At 39.1% G+C, this 21,109-nt stretch overlaps 1 protein-coding gene across 1 annotated transcript; it reads left to right on the plus strand.

Annotated features, from left to right (window-relative positions):
• The first annotated feature begins 317 nt into the window (after window positions 1–317).
• hs2st1b (heparan sulfate 2-O-sulfotransferase 1b) lies at window positions 318–14,511 on the plus strand. The gene is made up of 7 exons (XM_062039557.1): window positions 318–832; window positions 5,024–5,268; window positions 8,614–8,699; window positions 8,764–8,902; window positions 8,967–9,064; window positions 11,543–11,700; window positions 12,505–14,511. The coding sequence occupies exons 1-7, from the start codon at window positions 709–711 to the stop codon at window positions 12,729–12,731; spliced, it is 1,077 nt and encodes a 358-aa protein (XP_061895541.1). The 5' UTR covers window positions 318–708; the 3' UTR covers window positions 12,732–14,511.
• Window positions 14,512–21,109: the final 6,598 nt, after the last annotated feature.

Genomic DNA, 21,109 nt, shown 5'->3' on the forward strand with positions numbered 1-21,109 from the left:
CAAAACACTCGCAATGATCAAATAAATAGCGCAAAAATAATTGAACGACGTTTTGTTTTTAAATATTATTGTAGTTATTTGTATTGGTGTCGGCCCCAAAAATAACTATTGACTGCATATTAACTCGGAAAAGTGAATGAAGTAATTTAGTATTTTACTTTTATTCAGATATGCCAAAGTGTCCATACATTATCAGAAGGTTGGTGTAATCTACGTTTAATATTGTGACTATTTAAATGTGTGTGGTGCAGAAAGGAAAATAAAAGTTAGATTTCGTGATCGATTTTTTTTCTCTCCAGTAAGAGGCGCTCTGCAGCTCCGACACGGCATCGTCTCCCTCTATTGCGCACGAAGAAGAACAATGCGGAAATGACGTCACGTCGAGTTAACGCTAGCTGGCTAATACAACAAACAAACGCTGGAATTCTACGAACAAATATCGCGTATTTCTTCACTTTAGAGTCCAGCTCATTTTGTTTGGACACACTTTTGTTTACTTTAAGTAGTCGGACTGAGCCCAGAAAGTGCTCACTCACTCCCAGTACGTGTGGAGTTTAGCATGAGTTAGCATGGAAGCTAATAAGTTTAAAGTCATGAACTTTTTAGTGATGACGTCATGTAGAAGTTTTTAATCCTGTTGTGGTCTGAAGGAATCCGTTCGGGTAGACTTAAGGTTCTGAGCCTCTTGTTGCCTGTCGGTGACGCTTGATGGGGTTCCTCAGGGTCATGATGGCGACCAAGTTTCAGCTTTTGGCTCTTTTGACGTTCGGAGTCACGATGCTCTTCATCGAGAACCAGATCCAAAGACTGGACGAGTCCAGAGCAAAGTTAGGTAAGATGGTCAACTCTGAAGTCGTTTGTGAGAGTCCAGTCCATAGTGGATCTAACATAAGAGTGTGAGAGTCCAGTCCATAGTGGATCTAACATAAGAGTGTGAGAGTCCAGTCCATAGTGAATCTAACATAATAGTGTGAGAGTCCAGTCCATAGTGGATCTAACATAATAGTGAGAGTCCAGTCCATAGTGGATCTAACTTAATAGTGTGAGAGTCCAGTCCATAGTGGATCTAACATAATAGTGAGAGTCCAGTCCATAGTGGATCTAACCTAATAGTGTGAGAGTCCAGTCCATAGTGGATCTAACATAATAGTGTGAGAGTCCAGTCCATAGTGGATCTAACATAATAGTGAGAGTCCAGTCCATAGTGGATCTAACTTAATGGTGGGAGTCCAGTCCATAGTGGATCTAACATAATAGTGAGAGTCCAGTCAATAGTGGATCTAACATAATAGTGTGAGAGTCCAGTCCATAGTGGATCTAACATAATAGTGAGAGTCCAGTCCATAGTGGATCTAACATAATAGTGAGAGAGTCCAGTCCATAGTGGATCTAACATAATAGTGTGAGAGTCCAGTCCATAGTGGATCCAACAGAATAGTGTGAGAGTACAGTCCATAGTGGATCTAACAAAATAGTGTGAGAGTCCAGTCCATAGTGGATCTAACATAATAGTGAGAGTCCAGTCCATAGTGGATCTAACTTAATAGTGGGAGTCCAGTCCATAGTGGATCTAACATAATAGTGAAAGTCCAGTCCATAGTGGATCTAACATAATAGTGTGAGAGTCCAGTCCATAGTGGATCTAACATAATAGTGAGAGTCCAGTCCATAGTGGATCTAACATAATAGTGTGAGAGTCCAGTCCATAGTGGATCTAACATAATAGTGAGAGTCCAGTCCATAGTGGATCTAACATAATAGTGTGAGAGTCCAGTCCATAGTGGATCTAACTTAATAGTGGGAGTCCAGTCCATAGTGGATCTAACATAATAGTGTGAGAGTCCAGTCCATAGTGGATCTAACATAATAGTGAGAGTCCAGTCCATAGTGGATCTAACATAATAGTGTGAGAGTCCAGTCCATAGTGGATCTAACATAATAGTGAGAGTCCAGTCCATAGTGGATCTAACATAATAGTGTGAGAGTCCAGTCCATAGTGGATCTAACTTAATAGTGGGAGTCCAGTCCATAGTGGATCTAACATAATAGTGTGAGAGTCCAGTCCATAGTGGATCTAACATAATAGTGAGAGTCCAGTCCATAGTGGATCTAACATAATAGTGTGAGAGTCCAGTCCATAGTGGATCTAACATAATAGTGAGAGTCCAGTCCATAGTGGATCTAACATAATAGTGTGAGAGTCCAGTCCATAGTGGATCTAACATAATAGTGAGAGTCCAGTCCATAGTGGATCTAACATAATAGTGTGAGAGTCCAGTCCATAGTGGATCTAACTTAATAGTGGGAGTCCAGTCCATAGTGGATCTAACATAATAGTGTGAGAGTCCAGTCCATAGTGGATCTAACATAATAGTGACAGTCCAGTCCATAGTGGATCTAACATAATAGTGTGAGAGTCCAGTCCATAGTGGATCTAACATAATAGTGAGAGTCCAGTCCATAGTGGATCTAACATAATAGTGTGAGAGTCCAGTCCATAGTGGATCTAACATAATAGTGAGAGTCCAGTCCATAGTGGATCTAACATAATAGTGGGAGTCCAGTCCATAGTGGATCTAACATAATAGTGTGAGAGTCCAGTCCATAGTGGATCTAACATAATAGTGAGAGTCCAGTCCATAGTGGATCTAACATAATAGTGTGAGAGTCCAGTCCATAGTGGATCTAACATAATATTGTGAGAGTCCAGTCCATAGTGGATCTAAAATAATAGTGTGAGAGTCCAGTCCATAGTGAATCTAACATAATAGTGTGAGAGTCCAGTCCATAGTGGATCTAACATAATAGTGAGAGTCCAGTCCATAGTGGATCTAACTTAATAGTGTGAGAGTCCAGTCCATAGTGGATCTAACTTAATAGTGTGAGAGTCCAGTCCATAGTGGATCTAACATAATATTGTGAGAGTCCAGTCCATAGTGGATCTAACATAATAGTGAGAGTCCAGTCCATAGTGGATCTAACATAATAGTGAGAGTCCAGTCCATAGTGGATCTAACATAATAGAGAGAGTCCAGTCCATAGTGGATCTAACATAATAGTGTGAGAGTCCAGTCCATAGTGGATCTAACATAATAGTGTGAGAGTCCAGTCCATAGTGGATCTAACATAATAGTGTGAGAGTCCAGTCCATAGTGGATCTAACATAATAGTGTGAGAGTCCAGTCCATAGTGGATCTAACATAATAGTGAGAGTCCAGTCCATAGTGGATCTAACATAATAGTGGGAGTCCAGTCCATAGTGGATCTAACATAATAGTGTGAGAGTCCAGTCCATAGTGGATCTAACATAATAGTGAGAGTCCAGTCCATAGTGGATCTAACATAATAGTGTGAGAGTCCAGTCCATAGTGGATCTAAAATAATAGTGTGAGAGTCCAGTCCATAGTGGATCTAACATAATAGTGAGAGTCCAGTCCATAGTGGATCTAACATAATAGTGTGAGAGTCCAGTCCATAGTGGATCTAACATAATAGTGTGAGAGTCCAGTCCATAGTGGATCTAACATAATAGTGAGAGTCCAGTCCATAGTGGATCTAACTTAATAGTGTGAGAGTCCAGTCCATAGTGGATCTAACTTAATAGTGTGAGAGTCCAGTCCATAGTGGATCTAACTTAATAGTGTGAGAGTCCAGTCCATAGTGGATCTAACATAATATTGTGAGAGTCCAGTCCATAGTGGATCTAACATAATAGTGAGAGTTCAGTCCATAGTGGATCTAACATAATAGTGAGAGTCCAGTCCATAGTGGATCTAACATAATAGAGAGAGTCCAGTCCATAGTGGATCTAACATAATAGTGTGAGAGTCCAGTCCATAGTGGATCTAACATAATAGTGTGAGAGTCCAGTCCATAGTGGATCTAACATAACAGTGGGATGTTTATTTTGCACATTTTAAAAGCAATACTTAATGTTTACAGTGCTCCAGAATATGTAGATTGGCACTTTTTTGTATTGGATGTTTATCTTTATTTTTGCACATTTTAGCAAATAAGCAATACTTTCACTTTTGTTGACATGTTTACACTGTTGTTACAGAATATTTCGTTTTACACTTTTTTGTATTGGATGTTTATCTTTATTTTTGCACATTTTAAAGCAAAATAAGCAATACTTTTACTTTTGAAATGCTTATACTATTGCAGAATATTAAGATTGGCACTGGATGTTGACTTTTATATTTGCACATTAAAAAGCAAATAAGCTACTTTTAATTTTGTTAAAGGTTAAAAGTTTTAAATGTTTACATTGTTACAGAACATTTAGTCATGTTGTTGTCAATGTTGACTGAGTGGTCATACTTCTTTTTTTTTGTAAATAAAAGCCATGCCTTTTGAAAAAACGGGCCTACATTTATTTTTTCATCTTCATTTTGAATAAAAAAATAATCGGTAAAAGGAAAAATAATTTATAGATTAATCGGAAAAAATAATCTATAGATTAACCGATTAATCGAAAAAAAATTATCTATAGATTAATCGATAGAAAAATAATCGTTAGCTGCAGCCTTAATTTATTATTGGTTGACTTCAAAGTAATGCACTTTCCGGTACAGTTTCTTCAATTTTGATTCGCCGAAAGTTTTATCGATCACAAATACTGCATTTGTTTTCTTTTGTATTCTTTTTTTTAATGAATGAAGTAACGTTCATGACAACCTTTTTCCAAAACATAATATACCGGTAGAATGTGAGATATAACAGGGTAATGCATACATTTGTTTTCAAAACGCTTACAAAAAAGTGGGACCCCAAATATTTACCGTGGGACCCCATTTTTATGACTTGATGGGACCCCGTTTGGAAGATTCCTAGGGCCAACACTGTTATTTCATGTACTTACAGCTTGCAGTGTGATACAGTACACAGTTCACAATATTGCAAACTACCCCCACACTAAAAAAAAAAATGTTTTTCCACAGTATCTTCTTCCAGCTGCTCCTCCGTCAAACACACCATCAGAAGCTTTAACTTTAAATGTGCTGATTCTCTTTCCCTTTAGAGCGTGCCATGGCCAGACACGAGCTGGCGGCGGTGGAGCCGCGCCACGGCGAAGAAGGCACTCGCGACCTCTCCTCGCCGTCGGCGGACGACGACGACGACGCGGTGGTCATCTACAACAGGGTGCCGAAGACGGCCAGCACGTCCTTCACCAACATCGCCTACGACCTGTGCGCCAAGAACCGCTTCCACGTGCTGCACATCAACACCACCAAGAACAACCCCGTCATGTCTCTGCAGGACCAGGTCAGACTTGCCGCTGCCGGTCTTGGAAATGATCCAGATATGTGAAAATACAGCATATGAACTCCATTACGCTTAAAATAGAAAGTTTTTGTAGTTTTATCAGCATCAGTGTTTAGTGTTTCTCACGCGGGCTTTTCCCAGTGCGTTAAAATTTGGACTTATGCTGCCTTTAAATTGCAGTGGAGTGGTAATTGATTTTGGGGACACTTAGTGGTCACAATAATTCATTTAGTTAAGCTCATGGTGCAGTAAATTAAGTGATGCGGACACGTTTGTTACTGGATACTTTCTAATTCACTGCTCCCTTGGATACTAAAAGCACTCACCACTGGCTGGTTCCATCTTGTTCGTGAATTTAAAAAAAAGACAACAACAAAAGCATATAATTTCATATGTACTCTTAGACATGTTCGTGAAAAAGACAACCAAAGAAGCATATTTAATGTGTACATCTAGGCATGTTTGTGAAATGTTAAAAAAGACAAGAAAACAATGTATATCATTGAAATTGTACTTCTAGGCATGTCATTTAATTTGTATTTTTGTGGAAGGTTTGGGAAATATTTTAAAAGACAGCAAAAGAAGCATATCATTTAATCTGTACGTTTGGGCATGTTCGTGAAATAAATAAAAAAAAGACAACAAAAGAAGCATTTGATTTAATTTGTACGTTTGGGCATGTTTGTGAAATTTAAAAAAAGACATCAAAAGAAGCATGTAATTTAAATTGTACTTCTAGGCATGTTCGAGAGTTGTTTTTTTTTTGATAAAAAAACAACAAAAGAAGTATATCATTTAATTTGTACATCTAGTCATGTTTGTGAAATGTTAAAAAAATTAAATAAAGCATATCCTTTAAATTGTACTTCCAGGCATGTTCCTGCATTTTTTTTAAAAGACAACAAAAGAAGCATATTTAATTTGTACGTTTGGGCATGTTCATGAAATTTTTAAAAAGACAATTCAATAATTGTATGATTTAAATATGTAAATTTGGGCATGTTTGTGAAATTTTTAAAAAGAGAACAAAATAATTATATGATTTGAGTATTTACATTTGGGCATGTTTGTGAAATTTTTAAAAAGACCACAAAAAAAGCATATTATTTCATTTGTACGTTTGGACATGTTATAAAGCATATAATTATCTGTTTAAAAAAATACAACAAAACAAGCATAAAATGTAATTTGTATTTCTAGGCATGTTTGTGAAATTTAAAAGAAGACAACACAATAAGCATGTAATTTAATTTGTACTCCTTGGCATGTTTGTGAAATTTAAAAGAAGACAACACAAGAAGCATGTAATTTAATTTAATTTGTATTTCTAGGCATGTTCCGGATTCTTTTTTAAAAGACAACAAAAGCTTATTATTTAATTTGTACATTTGGGCATGTTCGTGAAATTTTAAAAAGACAATAAAAGAGGCGTATTTGATTTGTAAATTTGGGCATGTTTGTGAAATCTTAAAAAGACAACAAAAAAAGCATATCATTTAATTTGTACGTTTGGGCATGTTAAGAAGCATATGATTACATTTTAAAAGAGGTCAACAAAACAAGCATACCATTTAATTTGTACTTCTAGGCATGTTTGTGAAATTTTTAAGAAGACAACACAATAAGCATGTAATTTAATTTAATTTGTACTTCTAGGCATGTTCCGGATTCTTTTTTAAAAGACAACAAAAGCTTATTATTTAATTTGTACATTTGGGCATGTTCGTGAAATTTTAAAAAGACAACAAAAGAAGCGTATTTGATTTGTAAATTTGGGCATGTTGGTGAAATCTTAAAAAGACAACAAAAAAAGCATATCATTTCATTTGTACGTTTGGGCATGTTAAGAAGCATATGATTACATTTTAAAAGAGGTCAACAAAACAAGCATACCATTTAATTTGTACTTCTAGGCATGTTTGTGAAATTTAAAAGAAGACAACACAAGAAGCATGTAATTTAATTTGTACTCTTTGGCATGTTTGTGAAATTTAAAAGAAGACAACACAAGAAGCATGTAATTTAATTTAATTTGTACTTCTAGGCATCTTCCGGATTCTTTTTTAAAAGACAACAAAAGCTTATTATTTAATTTGTACATTTGGGCATGTTCGTGAAATTTAAAAAAGACAACAAAAGAAGCGTATTTGATTTGTAAATTTGGGCATGTTTGTGAAATTTTAAAAAGACAACAAAAAAAGCATATAATTTAATTTGTACGTTTGGGCATGTTAAGAAGCATATGATTACATTTTAAAAGAGGTCAACAAAACAAGCATACCATTTAATTTGTACTTCTAGGCTTGTTTGTGAAATTTAAAAGAAGACAACACAAGAAGCATGTAATTTAATTTGTACTCCTTGGCATGTTTGTGAAATTTAAAAGAAGACAACACAAGAAGCATGTAATTTAATTTAATTTGTACTTCTAGGCATGTTCCGGATTATTTTTTAAAAGACAACAAAAGCTTATTATTTAATTTGTACATTTGGGCATGTTCGTGAAATTTTAAAAAGACAACAAAAGAAGCGTATTTGATTTGTAAATTTGGGCATGTTGGTGAAATCTTAAAAAGACAACAAAAAAAGCATATCATTTAATTTGTACGTTTGGGCATGTTAAGAAGCATATGATTACATTTTAAAAGAGGTCAACAAAACAAGCATACCATTTAATTTGTACTTCTAGGCATGTTTGTGAAATTTAAAAGAAGACAACACAAGAAGCATGTAATTTAATTTGTACTCCTTGGCATGTTTGTGAAATTTAAAAGAAGACAACACAAGAAGCATGTAATTTAATTTAATTTGTACTTCTAGGCATGTTCCGGATTCTTTTTTAAAAGACAACAAAAGCTTATTATTTAATTTGTACATTTGGGCATGTTCGTGAAATTTTAAAAAGACAACAAAAGAAGCGTATTTGATTTGTAAATTCGGGCATGTTTGTGAAATCTTAAAAAGACAACAAAAAAGCATATCATTTCATTTGTACGTTTGGGCATGTTAAGAAGCATATGATTACATTTTAAAAGAGGTCAACAAAACAAGCATACCATTTAATTTGTACTTCTAGGCATGTTTGTAGCATTTTAAAGAAGACAACAAAAGAAGCATGTGAATGAATGTGTACTTCTAGGCATTCATATAGTGTTTATTACAATTGCATGCAAGTGTGCTTGTGTACCTTTTGGGGAATTTTCTTTTACTTAGAAAATATGTTGGGTGTACGGAATGGAATTGTTCCATTCTGACTAAAAGCACATTTGAAAAGTATATGAATAAGAAAACATAATTGACCTTTTTGAGGCAGGCGTGTAACTTGACTTCCTCTTATGAACGCAGGTGCGCTTTGTACGCAACGTCACCTCCTGGCGAGAGATGAAGCCCGGCTTCTACCACGGCCACGTCGCCTACATCGACTTCTCCAAGTAAGACCCGGCACAAAGTGCGGGCGCGGGAAGTAAACGGGCTAATTGGACTCTCTGTGTTCAGGCACGGCGTGAAGGGCCAGCCGTTCTACATCAACGTGGTGCGAGACCCCATCGAGCGCCTGGTGTCGTATTACTACTTCCTGCGCTTTGGCGACGACTACCGGCCCGGCCTGCGGCGAAGGAAGCAAGGCGACAAGAAGGTCGTCTTTTTATTCTTCCTCACCTCGGTTCAGCAAACCTTTTTTTTTTTTCCATGTCTGGCAGACCTTTGACGAGTGTGTGGCGTCAGGCGGCTCAGACTGCGCCCCTGAGAAGCTGTGGCTGCAGATCCCCTTCTTTTGTGGTCACCATTCAGAGTGCTGGTAAGCAAGCCCCGCCCTAAACCTGTCTGTCATGCTTCATACAACTTCCTGTTACTGCCAGGGGCACCCCGACTCCGTGTTGATATCTTTTTAGTCGATTTATTTACAAAAGGTAAACATGGTGGACTAGGCTGCTAGAAGCTAGCAGCTACACTTACGTAGTTTCAACAACAAAAAACATTAGGCAACAGGACTGAAAGTAGTTTCAACAACAAAAAACATTAGGTAACAGGACTGATAGTAGTTTCAACAACAAAAAACATTAGGTAACAGGACTGATAGTAGTTTCAACAACAAAAAACATTAGGTAACAGGACTAATAGTAGTTTCAACAACAAAAAACATTAGGTAACAGGACTGATAGTAGTTCCAACAACTAAAAAGCATTAGGTAACAGGACTGATAGTAGTTCCAACAACTAAAAACATTAGGTAACAGGACTGATAGTAGTTTCAACAACAAAAAACATTAGGTAACAGGACTGATAGTAGTTCCAACAACTAAAAACATTAGGTAACAGGACTGATAGTAGTTTCAACAACAAAAAACATTAGGTAACAGGACTGATAGTAGTTTCAACAACAAAAAACATTAGGTAACAGGACTGATAGTAGTTCCAACAACAAAAAACATTAGGTAACAGGACTGATAGTAGTTTCAACAACAAAAACATTAGGTAACAGGACTGATAGTAGTTTCAACAACAAAAAACATTAGGCAACAGGACTGATAGTACTTTCAACAACAAAAAACATTAGGCAACAGGACTGATAGTAGTTTCAACAACAAAAACATTAAGTGACAGGACTGATAGTAGTTTCAACAACAAAAAGCATTAGGTAACAGGACTGATAGTAATTTCAACAACAAAAAACATTAGGCAACAGGACTGATAGTAGTTTCAACAACAAAAACATTAGGTAACAGGACTGATAGTAGTTTCAACAACAAAAAGCATTAGGTAACAGGACTGATAGTACTTTCAACAACAAAAAATATTAGGCAACAGGACTGATAGTAGTTTCAACAACAAAAACATTAAGTGACAGGACTGATAGTAGTTTCAACAACAAAAAGCATTAGGTAACAGGACTGATAGTACTTTCAACAACAAAAAACATTAGGCAACAGGACAGATAGTAGTTTCAACAACAAAAACATTAAGTGACAGGACTGATAGTAGTTTCAACAACAAAAAGCATTAGGTAACAGGACTGATAGTACTTTCAACAACAAAAAACATTAGGCAACAGGACAGATAGTAGTTTCAACAACAAAAACATTAAGTGACAGGACTGATAGTAGTTTCAACAACAAAAAGCATTAGGTAACAGGACTGATAGTACTTTCAACAACAAAAAACATTAGGCAACAGGACTGATAGTAGTTTCAACAACAAAAAGCATTAGGTAACAGGACTGATAGTAGTTTCTACAACTAAAACATTAGGTAACAGGACTGATAGTAGTTTCAACAACAAAAAACATTAAGTGACAGGACTGATAGTAGTTTCAACAACAAAAAACATTGGGTTACATGACTGATAGTAATTTCAACAACAAAAAACATTAGGTCACAGGACTGAAAGTAGTTTCAACAACAAAAAACATTAGGTAACAGGACTGATAGTAGTTTCAACAACAAAAAACATTAGGTAACAGGACTGATAGTTGTTTCAACAACAAAAAACATTGAACATTAGGTCAGGGTCAAACACTGATGACATCTATTAAACAAGACAAGAAGCAAGGAATTAAACAGAGACAGAATTCAATTTAGCTCAATTGAGGAGAAACGCGTAGACACTGTACCCTTGCACAGTGTCGTCCCACGCGCTGACGAAAGACTGTACGCCTCCTCTTTTATTTGGACTTTCCCTGATTACATGGCAACAGCTGTTTCTAAGGGAGGAGGGTCGTAAACAGCTACGCCTTTGGTTACAAAACCGTTCAAAGAAAAAGGTCGGTTCAAAGAAAAGGTCGTAAACAGCCGTTGACAGCTTTTGTCGGCTCGCCGGCAACTCATTGAAACACAAAGTTTTGGGATGACTTAGATGCAATTATTCTGACAGAGCAGTTCTAGAAGGGCTCTTTCAGGATGCTCTGTGCTTTCCTATTAAAAGCTCTATCGTCAGCAAAATTGATATCATTCGTATGGTATCAGTTATAGCTGCATATTACTTCCACATACAAAAGTCTCCGAGGCAGAAGGGTATTAGAAATCATCCAGTAACAAACGTGTCTGCATCATTCAATTTACTATGTTATCAGCAAAAAAAAAAAATCCACTCCACTTCAACCTAAAGAGAGTTAATAATTAGTAGGTTGGTGTTTTTTGTTGTTCTCTGACTCTTTTCACTCCATCTAACCTTTTCCAACGTTCATGAAAGGATGTGTGATACCTGCTGATGGCGCATGAGGTCAATGTCGATATCAAGGACTGGCGTACGTTGTCATGACGCCCTGCTTGTGTGTCCAGGAACGTGGGCAGCCGGTGGGCGCTGGAGCAGGCCAAGTACAACCTGGTGGAGCGGTACCTGCTGGTGGGCGTGACCGAGGAGCTGGAGGACTTCATCATGATCCTGGAAGCCACTCTGCCGCGCTTCTTCAAGGGAGCCTCCGCGCTCTACAAGACAGGTGCACACTCAAACTCTCCTTTCCAATACTTAGTCTCCGAGTGCGGTGGAAGGAATACAAATATTATATACGCGTGCTGAAATAAACGTCATAATTAGGCACCTCCTTTTTACAGGAAAGTAACCGGAGTTGCCACTAGATGTCAGTAATACCTTTTCAAAGTAGTCTTTTCCACAACAGCACTGCAAAGCTGCTTTAAAGGGGAAGTATTTATGTTCATGTTGAGTATTGTATTTATTACAGTTCTTAAGAAATGATATTATATAGTCATTTAGTTGATCTGTGGGGTAAAACCACATTTTGTACTATAAAGCAGGGGTCGCCAACCTTTTTTGCACCACCGACCGGTTTAATGTAGGCATTATTTTCAGGGACCGGCTTCCTCACTGAAATCTAAGTAAGATGAAATCTCTCAAATAAGGGTGATATTTGCTTATTTTCTGTCTGATAAGATCATTCTTCTCACTAAGCAGATTTGATGTTAGAGCAGTGGTTCTTAACCTGGGTTGGATCGAACCCCTACCCAACCCAAAGTCAAAACACACCCGACTCATGGTGTAAATAAAAACTTTGTAGTTCTTTGAAAAAAACAACTATTTGTTTTACTGGTTTTAAAGGTGAAAACCACCAAAATGCTTTGATTTGTCAGTCTGTGGCCCTCAGTGGAAAAGGTTTGGGCACAACATCCCTAGTAGATGCCTGGCACTCTCTGCTGTTGAGTAGTCCACCATGTGAGCAAAGGCCCTACTTTCATCCTGGATCCATTCTGCTTGGTGGCCATCAACGCCTCTTGTGTCGCCCCAGGCAAGAAGTCCCACCTGCGTAAGACCACGGAGAAGAAGCCCCCCGCCAAGGAGACCACCGCCAAGCTGCAGCAGTCCAAAGTCTGGAAGCTGGAGAAGGAGTTCTACGAGTTTGCGCTGGAGCACTTCCAGTTTGTGCGCGCCCACGCCGTCCGGGAGAAGGACGGCGAACTATTGGCGCTTGCCCAGAGCTTCTTCTACGAGAAGATCTACCCCAAAGCCAGCTGAGAAGCAGCAGACTGAAACTGAAACTGAAACTCTCTGGCTGGCGGATTGTTGACAGGAAACTCTTCATGCCTTGTTGCGCTTCCACAGGATCACTCAAGACACTTTTTAAAATGGCTAAAAATCTCATGCTGGGGACTTTTGTACGCGTTCTATTTCTAGTGCTTGTTTACACTGGGACCAAATATCACTGCATCCCCTTGGTGCTGAGCTAGCACCTCATGCCACTGAATCAGTGCCATTTGTTACCTTTCTCAATCATATTCACCCATCCGGATCTCCTTGTTGACAAGGTTCCTTAGATTGTGACTCATTTGACAGGACTGATAGTAGTTTCCACAACAAAAAACATTAGGTAATATGACTGGTAGTAGTTTCAACAACAAAAAACATTAGGTAACAGGACTGATGGTAGTTTCAACAACAAAAAACATTAGGTAACAGGACTGATGGTAGTTTCAACAACAAAAAACATTAGGTAACAGGACTGATGGTAGTTTCAACAACAAAAAACATTAGGTAACAGGACTGATGGTAGTTTCGACAACAAAAAACATTAGGTAACAGGACTGAGTAGTTTCAAGAACAAAAAACATTAGGTAACAGGACTGATGGTAGTTTCGACAACAAAAAACATTAGGTAACAGGACTGATAGTAGTTTCAACAACAAACAATATTAGGTAACAGGACTGATGGTAGTTTCAAAAACAAAAAACATTAGGTAACAGTACTGATGGTAGTTTTAACAACAAAAAACATTAGGTAGCAGGACTGATGGTAGTTTCGACAACAAAAAACATTAGGTAACAGGACTGATGGTAGTTTCAACAACAAAAAACATTAGGTAACAGGACTGAGTAGTTTCAAGAACAAAAAACATTAGGTAACAGGACTGATGTAGTTTCGACAACAAAAACATTAGGTAACAGGACTGATAGTCGTTTCAACAACAAACAACATTAGGTAACAGGACTGATAGTAGTTTCAACAACAAAAACATTAGGTAACAGGACTGATGGTAGTTTCAACAACAAAAAACATTAGGTAACAGGACTGATGGTAGTTTCAACAACAAAAAACATTAGGTTACAGGACTGATGGTAGTTTCAACAACAAAAACATTAGGTAACAGGACTGATGGTAGTTTCAACAACAAAAAACATTAGGTAACAGGACTGATGGTAGTTTAAACAACAAAAAACATTAGGTAACAGGACTGATGGTAGTTTCAACAACAAAAAACATTAGGTAACAGGACTGATAGTAGTTTCAACGACAAGAAACATTAGGTAACAGGACTGATAGTAGTTTCAACAACAAAAAACTTTAGGTAACAGAACTGATAGTAGTTTCAACAACAAAAAACATTAGGTAACAGGACTGATAGTAGTTTCAACAACAAACATTAGATAACAGGACTGAAAGTAACGAGTGTGTTATTAAGCATAGAATTAGCAAATACACTGACTATTGATGGATGACATTTATGCTAATAGCATGTAAACACCCAATACATAAAATTGTTACAACAAAAACACTATTAGGTAACAGGACTGAAAGTAACGCGAGTTAGTTATTATGCATAGAATTTGAAAATGTGTTAAAAAAAAATACAATAACATTTATGCTAATAGCATGTTGACACTAAAAACATTACATTGTTTCAACAAAAAATAATAGGTAACAGGACTGAAAGTAACAGGAGTAAGATTTTAAGCACAGCATTTGAAAATTCATTAAATATTGTGATGGCATTTATGTTAATAAAATGTTGACACTAAATCCTTTCCATTGTTACAACAACAAAAATTATTAGATAACAGGACTGAGAGTAACAGGAGTGAGTTATTAAGCATAGAATGAGCAAATACACAGAATATTGACAGATAACATTAATGCTTTTAGCATGTAAACACTAAATACATTAAATTGTTTCAACAAAAAACTATTCGGTAACGAGACTGGAAGTAACAGGAATGAGTAATACAGCATATCATTTGAAAATGCATTAAATATTGCGATGGCATTTATGCTAACAGCATGTTGAGACTAAAAACTTTACAGTGATTCAACAAAAAGTAGTTTAGGTAACAGGAGTGAGTTTTTAGCAAATAAAATACAGCCACTGAGCATTGATGCCAATAGCGTGTTGACGCTAAACACATGACATTGTTTCAACAAAAAATAATAGGTAACAGGAGTGGGTTTTAGCATAGAACTGGCAAATGCATGTGTTCAGTGTCATGTTGACACTAAACACATGACAGTGATTCAACAAAAAAAAAGTAATTTAGGTAACAGGACTGAGCTGAGATTTTAAGCGAACAAAATAAACGAGTGAACTTACTTTTGTTCTTCCCGTGCCTTGCAGAATATGTGATGATGCAACTTCCTGTGGACTAGTCCACTTTGTGTCGGGTAACAGGACTGAGTCAAACCCATATGACTAATGTGTGGATTAAAATGTGTGGGTTTTTTTTCACAGAGAATAGAGGAGTAATACTTATGTGCAATCAGATGAATGTGCAGGACACTTTGATTACAACAACATTTTATTGTACTTTTTATTTTCTGAGCTGACAAATGGCACGAATTCAGTGGTACGTCCCACACGCATAATCACGACATGGACTAGTTCTCCATCCAATGTCCATATTGGTCTGATATCGGCAAAACAAGTATCGGATGATATCGGCTTGCATGCCAAATGTGCGATACAAGCAGTTCAACAGCGTGTTTACTTTTTGTACACTATAGCACACACGTAATAATTATAGCACAATATTGCAGTGTCAATACAAACAAGTTTAAAATAACTATAATTGCATATTGCTTACACGTAACAAACGTGTCCGCGTCATTCAATTTGCTGCCTCATGAGCTTAACTTAATGAATTATCGTGGCCTTAACCACTCCACTTCAACTGAAAGACAGCATAAGTCCACACACATAATCATGAGATGGACTAGTTCTTCATCCAATGTCGATATTGGTCTGATATCGGCAAAACAAGTATCGGATGATATCAGCTTGCATGCCAAATGTGCGATACAAGCAGTTCAACAGCGTGTTTACTTTTTGTACACTATAGCACACACGTAATAATTATAGCACAATATTGCAGTGTCAATATAAACAAGTTTAAAATAACTATAATTGCATATTGCTTACACGTAACAAACGTGTCCGCGTCATTCAATTTGCTGCCTCATGAGCTTAACTTAATGAATTATCGTGGCCGTAACCACTCCACTTCAACTGAAAGACAGCATAAGTCCACACACATAATCATGAGATGGACTAGTTCTTCATCCAATGTCCATATTGGTCTGATATCGGCAAAACAAGTATCGGATGATATCGGCTTGCATGCCAAATGTGCGATACTAGCAGTTCAACAGCGTGAATACTTTTTTTTAGTCAAGTCATTCACAAAAGGTAAACATTCAAGGCTATAGGCTACTAGCAGCTACACAACAGCTAAGCACACTATAGCACACACGTAATAATCATAGCACAATATTGCAGTGTCAATATAAACACTTTTTTAAATGACTATAGTTGCATAATGCTTACACGTACCCAGTAACAAACGTGTCTGCGTCATTCAATTTGCTTGACTTAATGAATTATTGTGGCCTTAACCACTCCACTTCAACTGAAAGACAGCATAAGTCCACACGCATAATCATGAGATGGACTAGTGCTCCATCCAATGTCCATATTGGTCTGATATCGGCAAAACAAGTATCAGATGATATCGACTTGCATGCTAAATGTGCGATGCTAGCAGTTCAACAGCGTGAATACTTTTTTTTAGTCAAGTCATTCACAAAAGGTAAACATTCAAGGCAATAGGCTACGAGCAGCTACACAACAGCTAAGCACACACGTAATAATCATAGCACAATATTGCAGTGTCAATATAAACAAGTTTGAAATGACTATAATTGCATAATGCTCACGCATACCCAGTAACAAACGTGTCTGCATCATTCAATTTGCTTAACTCAATGAGTTATTGTGGCCTTAACCACTCCACTTCAACTGAAAGACAGCATAAGTCCACATGCATAATCATGAGATGGACTAGTGCTCCATCCAATGTCCATATTGGTCTGATATCGGCAAAACAAGTATCGGATGATATCGGCTTGCATGCCAAATGTGCGATACAAGCAGCTCAACAGCGTGTTTACTTTTTTTGTTTTAAGTCAAGTCATTCACAAAAGGTAAACATTCTAGGCTATAGGCTACTAGCAGCTACACAACAGCTAAGCACACTATAGCACACACGTAATAATCATAGCACAATATTGCAGTGTCAATATAAACACGTTTGAAATGACTATAGTTGCATATTGCTCACACGTACCCAGTAACAAACGTGTCTGCGTCATTCAATTTGCTTAACTCATTGAGTTATTGTGGCCTTAACCACTCCACTTCAACTGAAAGACAGCATAAGTCCATACCAGACGGTTATTGGAAGTAGGTTAGTGTTTTTCATGCCTGCCTTTGTTCCCTGTTTGACTCATTTCATGCTGCGAAACAATGATATGATCTATGCTGATATCGGGTCGATATCGGCTGAAATTCAAGACTCGGTATGTTATCGGAAATGTAAAAAGTTGTGTCGGGACACCCCAAGTAGAAAGTTGTGTCTGAAGAGAAGAATGCGTCTCATGTCCTTCACCTTCCCAGTACAGTCGTACCTCGCCATATGACGTTAATTGGTTCCGTGACGCAGATCGTACCTGGGAAAATGTTGTATCGCCCATTGAAATGAATTCAAATCAAAGATTGTAAGAAACACGATGCAATAAATGACAGTTGTTTTATGAAATAATGTAATAATATACAGTATTTACATTGGAGAGTGGGCTTCAGCTGCTTCTCTGTCAAACACACCATCCGCAGCTTCTCCATATTTGCATGGATGCACGTCGGCAGTTTAGATATTATTTTTAACGTCCTTGGCCGGCGACTCGTTCTGCTACAGTACGATGCAGACCAAGTTACTGTAGCTGGCTCCACGCTTTTTGATGATTTATTTCTTGAATTCAATGCATGTCATCCACTCCGTCTCCTCAGCACTGTCCTTCACGCTCACTTTCTTCACAGCCATGCCAAGAAAACAAAGTTAAGTCCATCTTTTGCGAGTAAGACGGGATGTTGTGGTGGCATCTCACTGTGGTATTGACTACGCCAACTAGTGGTGGCATCTCACTGTGGTATTGACTACGCCAACTAGTGGTGGCATCTCACTGTGGTATTGACTACGCCAACTAGTGGTGGCATCTTACTGTGGTATTGAATACGCCAACTAGTGGTGGCATCTCACTGTGGTATTGACTACGCCAACTAGTGGTGGCATCTCACTGTGGTATTGACTACGCCAACTAGTGGTGGCATCTCACTGTGGTATTGACTACGCCAACTAGTGGTGGCATCTTACTGTGGTATTGACTACGCCAACTAGTGGTGGCATCTTACTGTGGTATTGAATACGCCAACTAGTGGTGGCATCTCACTGTGGTATTGACTACGCCAACTAGTGGTGGCATCTTACTGTGGTATTGAATACGCCAACTAGTGGTGGCATCTCACTGTGGTATTGACTACCCCAAGTAGTGGTGGCATCTTACTGTGGTATTGACTACGCCAACTAGTGGTGGCATCTCACTGTGGTATTGACTACGCCAACTAGTGGTGGCATCTCACTGTGGTATTGACTACGTCAACTAGTGGTGGCATCTCACTGTGGTATTGACCACGCCAACTAGTGGTGGCATCTCACTGTGGTATTGACTACGCCAACTAGTGGTGGCATCTCACTGTGGTATTGACTACGCCAACTAGTGGTGGCATCTTACTGTGGTATTGACTACGCCAACTAGTGGTGGCATCTTACTGTGGTATTGACTACGCCAACTAGTGGTGGCATCTTACTGTGGTATTGAATACGCCAACTAGTGGTGGCATCTCACTGTGGTATTGACTACGCCAACTAGTGGTGGCATCTTACTGTGGTATTGAATACGCCAACTAGTGGTGGCATCTCACTGTGGTATTGACTACGCCAACTAGTGGTGGCATCTCACTGTGGTATTGACTACGCCAACTAGTGGTGGCATTTCACTGTGGTATTGACTACGCCAACTAGTGGTGGCATCTTACTGTGGTATTGACTACGCCAACTAGTGGTGGCATCTTACTGTGGTATTGAATACGCCAACTAGTGGTGGCATCTCACTGTGGTATTGACTACACCAACTAGTGGTGGCATCTTACTGTGGTATTGAATACGCCAACTAGTGGTGGCATCTCACTGTGGTATTGACTACCCCAAGTAGTGGTGGCATCTTACTGTGGTATTGACTACGCCAACTAGTGGTGGCATCTCACTGTGGTATTGACTACGCCAACTAGTGGTGGCATCTCACTGTGGTATTGACTACGTCAACTAGTGGTGGCATCTCACTGTGGTATTGACTACGCCAACTAGTGGTGGCATCTTAATGTGGTATTGATTACGCCAACTAGTGGTGGCATCTTACTGTGGTATTGAATACGCCAACTAGTGGTGGCATCTCACTGTGGTATTGACTACGCCAACTAGTGGTGGCATCTTACTGTGGTATTGAATACGCCAACTAGTGGTGGCATCTCACTGTGGTATTGACTACGCCAACTAGTGGTGGCATCTCACTGTGGTATTGACTACGCCAACTAGTGGTGGCATCTCACTGTGGTATTGACTACGCCAACTAGTGGTGGCATCTTACTGTGGTATTGACTACGCCAACTAGTGGTGGCATCTTACTGTGGTATTGAATACGCCAACTAGTGGTGGCATCTCACTGTGGTATTGACTACACCAACTAGTGGTGGCATCTTACTGTGGTATTGAATACGCCAACTAGTGGTGGCATCTCACTGTGGTATTGACTACCCCAAGTAGTGGTGGCATCTTACTGTGGTATTGACTACGCCAACTAGTGGTGGCATCTCACTGTGGTATTGACTACGCCAACTAGTGGTGGCATCTCACTGTGGTATTGACTACGTCAACTAGTGGTGGCATCTCACTGTGGTATTGACCACGCCAACTAGTGGTGGCATCTCACTGTGGTATTGACTACGCCAACTAGTGGTGGCATCTCACTGTGGTATTGACTACGCCAGGGGTCGGCAACCCGCGGCTCCGGAGCCGCATGCGGCTCTTTGACCACTCTGATGCGGCTCAGCTACATACTTGCCGACCCCCCGATTTTCCCAGGAGACTTATGGATCTCAGTGTCTCTCATAAATAACTCCCAGGGAAAAAATAATCCTATTTAGACTATAAATACTAGATAAAGGGCGTGCCCTGATTGCACTGCAGTAATTGTCCTCTATAGCATTTACATACAGTGTGCCAGTCCAGCCGCATGTTGCATGTTGTTATTAATCGCACACACAGGAGACAGCAAAGCATACTTACTCATCAGCCACACAGCTTACACTGACGGTAGCCGTATCAAACAACTTTAACATTGTTACGTTACAAATATGCGCCACACTGTGAACCCACACCAAAAAAGAATGAAAAACACATTTCTGGAGAACATCTGCACTGTAACACAACATAAACACAACACAACCATTACCCAGAATCCCATGCAGTCCTAACTCTTCCGGTCTAGATTATACACCCCGCTACCACAACCCCCCCACACATCAACCCCCCCCCCCCCCCCCTCTCCTTGCGTTGGTTGAGCGGAAGAGTTAGTGCTGCATGGGATTCTGGGTATTGGTACCGTCAGTGTAAGATGTGTATTGGTACCGTCAGTGTCAGATGTGTATTGGTACCGTCAGTGTAAGATGTGTGGTTGCTGAACTAGTACGGAAGAGTTAGTGCTGCATGGGATTCTGGGTATTGGTACCGTCAGTGTAAGATGTGTATTGGTACCGTCAGTGTCAGATGTGTATTGGTACCGTCAGTGTAAGATGTGTGGTTGCTGAACTAGTACGGAAGAGTTAGTGCTGCATGGGATTCTGGGTATTGGTACCGTCAGTGTAAGATGTGTGGTTGCTGAACTAGTACGGAAGAGTTAGTGCTGCATGGGATTCTGGGTATTGGCACCGTCAGTGTAAGATGTGTGGTTGCTGAGGTAGTACGCCTTGCTGTCACTTACGTGTGGTCAAGCAGGTACACTGTTAGGGCAGACTCTAGAGGGCGGTGTCATCACGCTCTGATATTCGGGAGTCTCCCGGGGAAAAATGCGAGGATTGGCAAGTATGACGCTATCAAGCGCCATTCATTCAAAACTCGCGGGCTGCACTAACATCAAATGTCCACATTAAAGTGCGTGCCGGTGCGTGTGTCGGAGACCC

Source organism: Entelurus aequoreus, linkage group LG27 (assembly GCF_033978785.1).
Source record: "Entelurus aequoreus isolate RoL-2023_Sb linkage group LG27, RoL_Eaeq_v1.1, whole genome shotgun sequence".
Taxonomy (NCBI): domain Eukaryota; kingdom Metazoa; phylum Chordata; class Actinopteri; order Syngnathiformes; family Syngnathidae; genus Entelurus; species Entelurus aequoreus.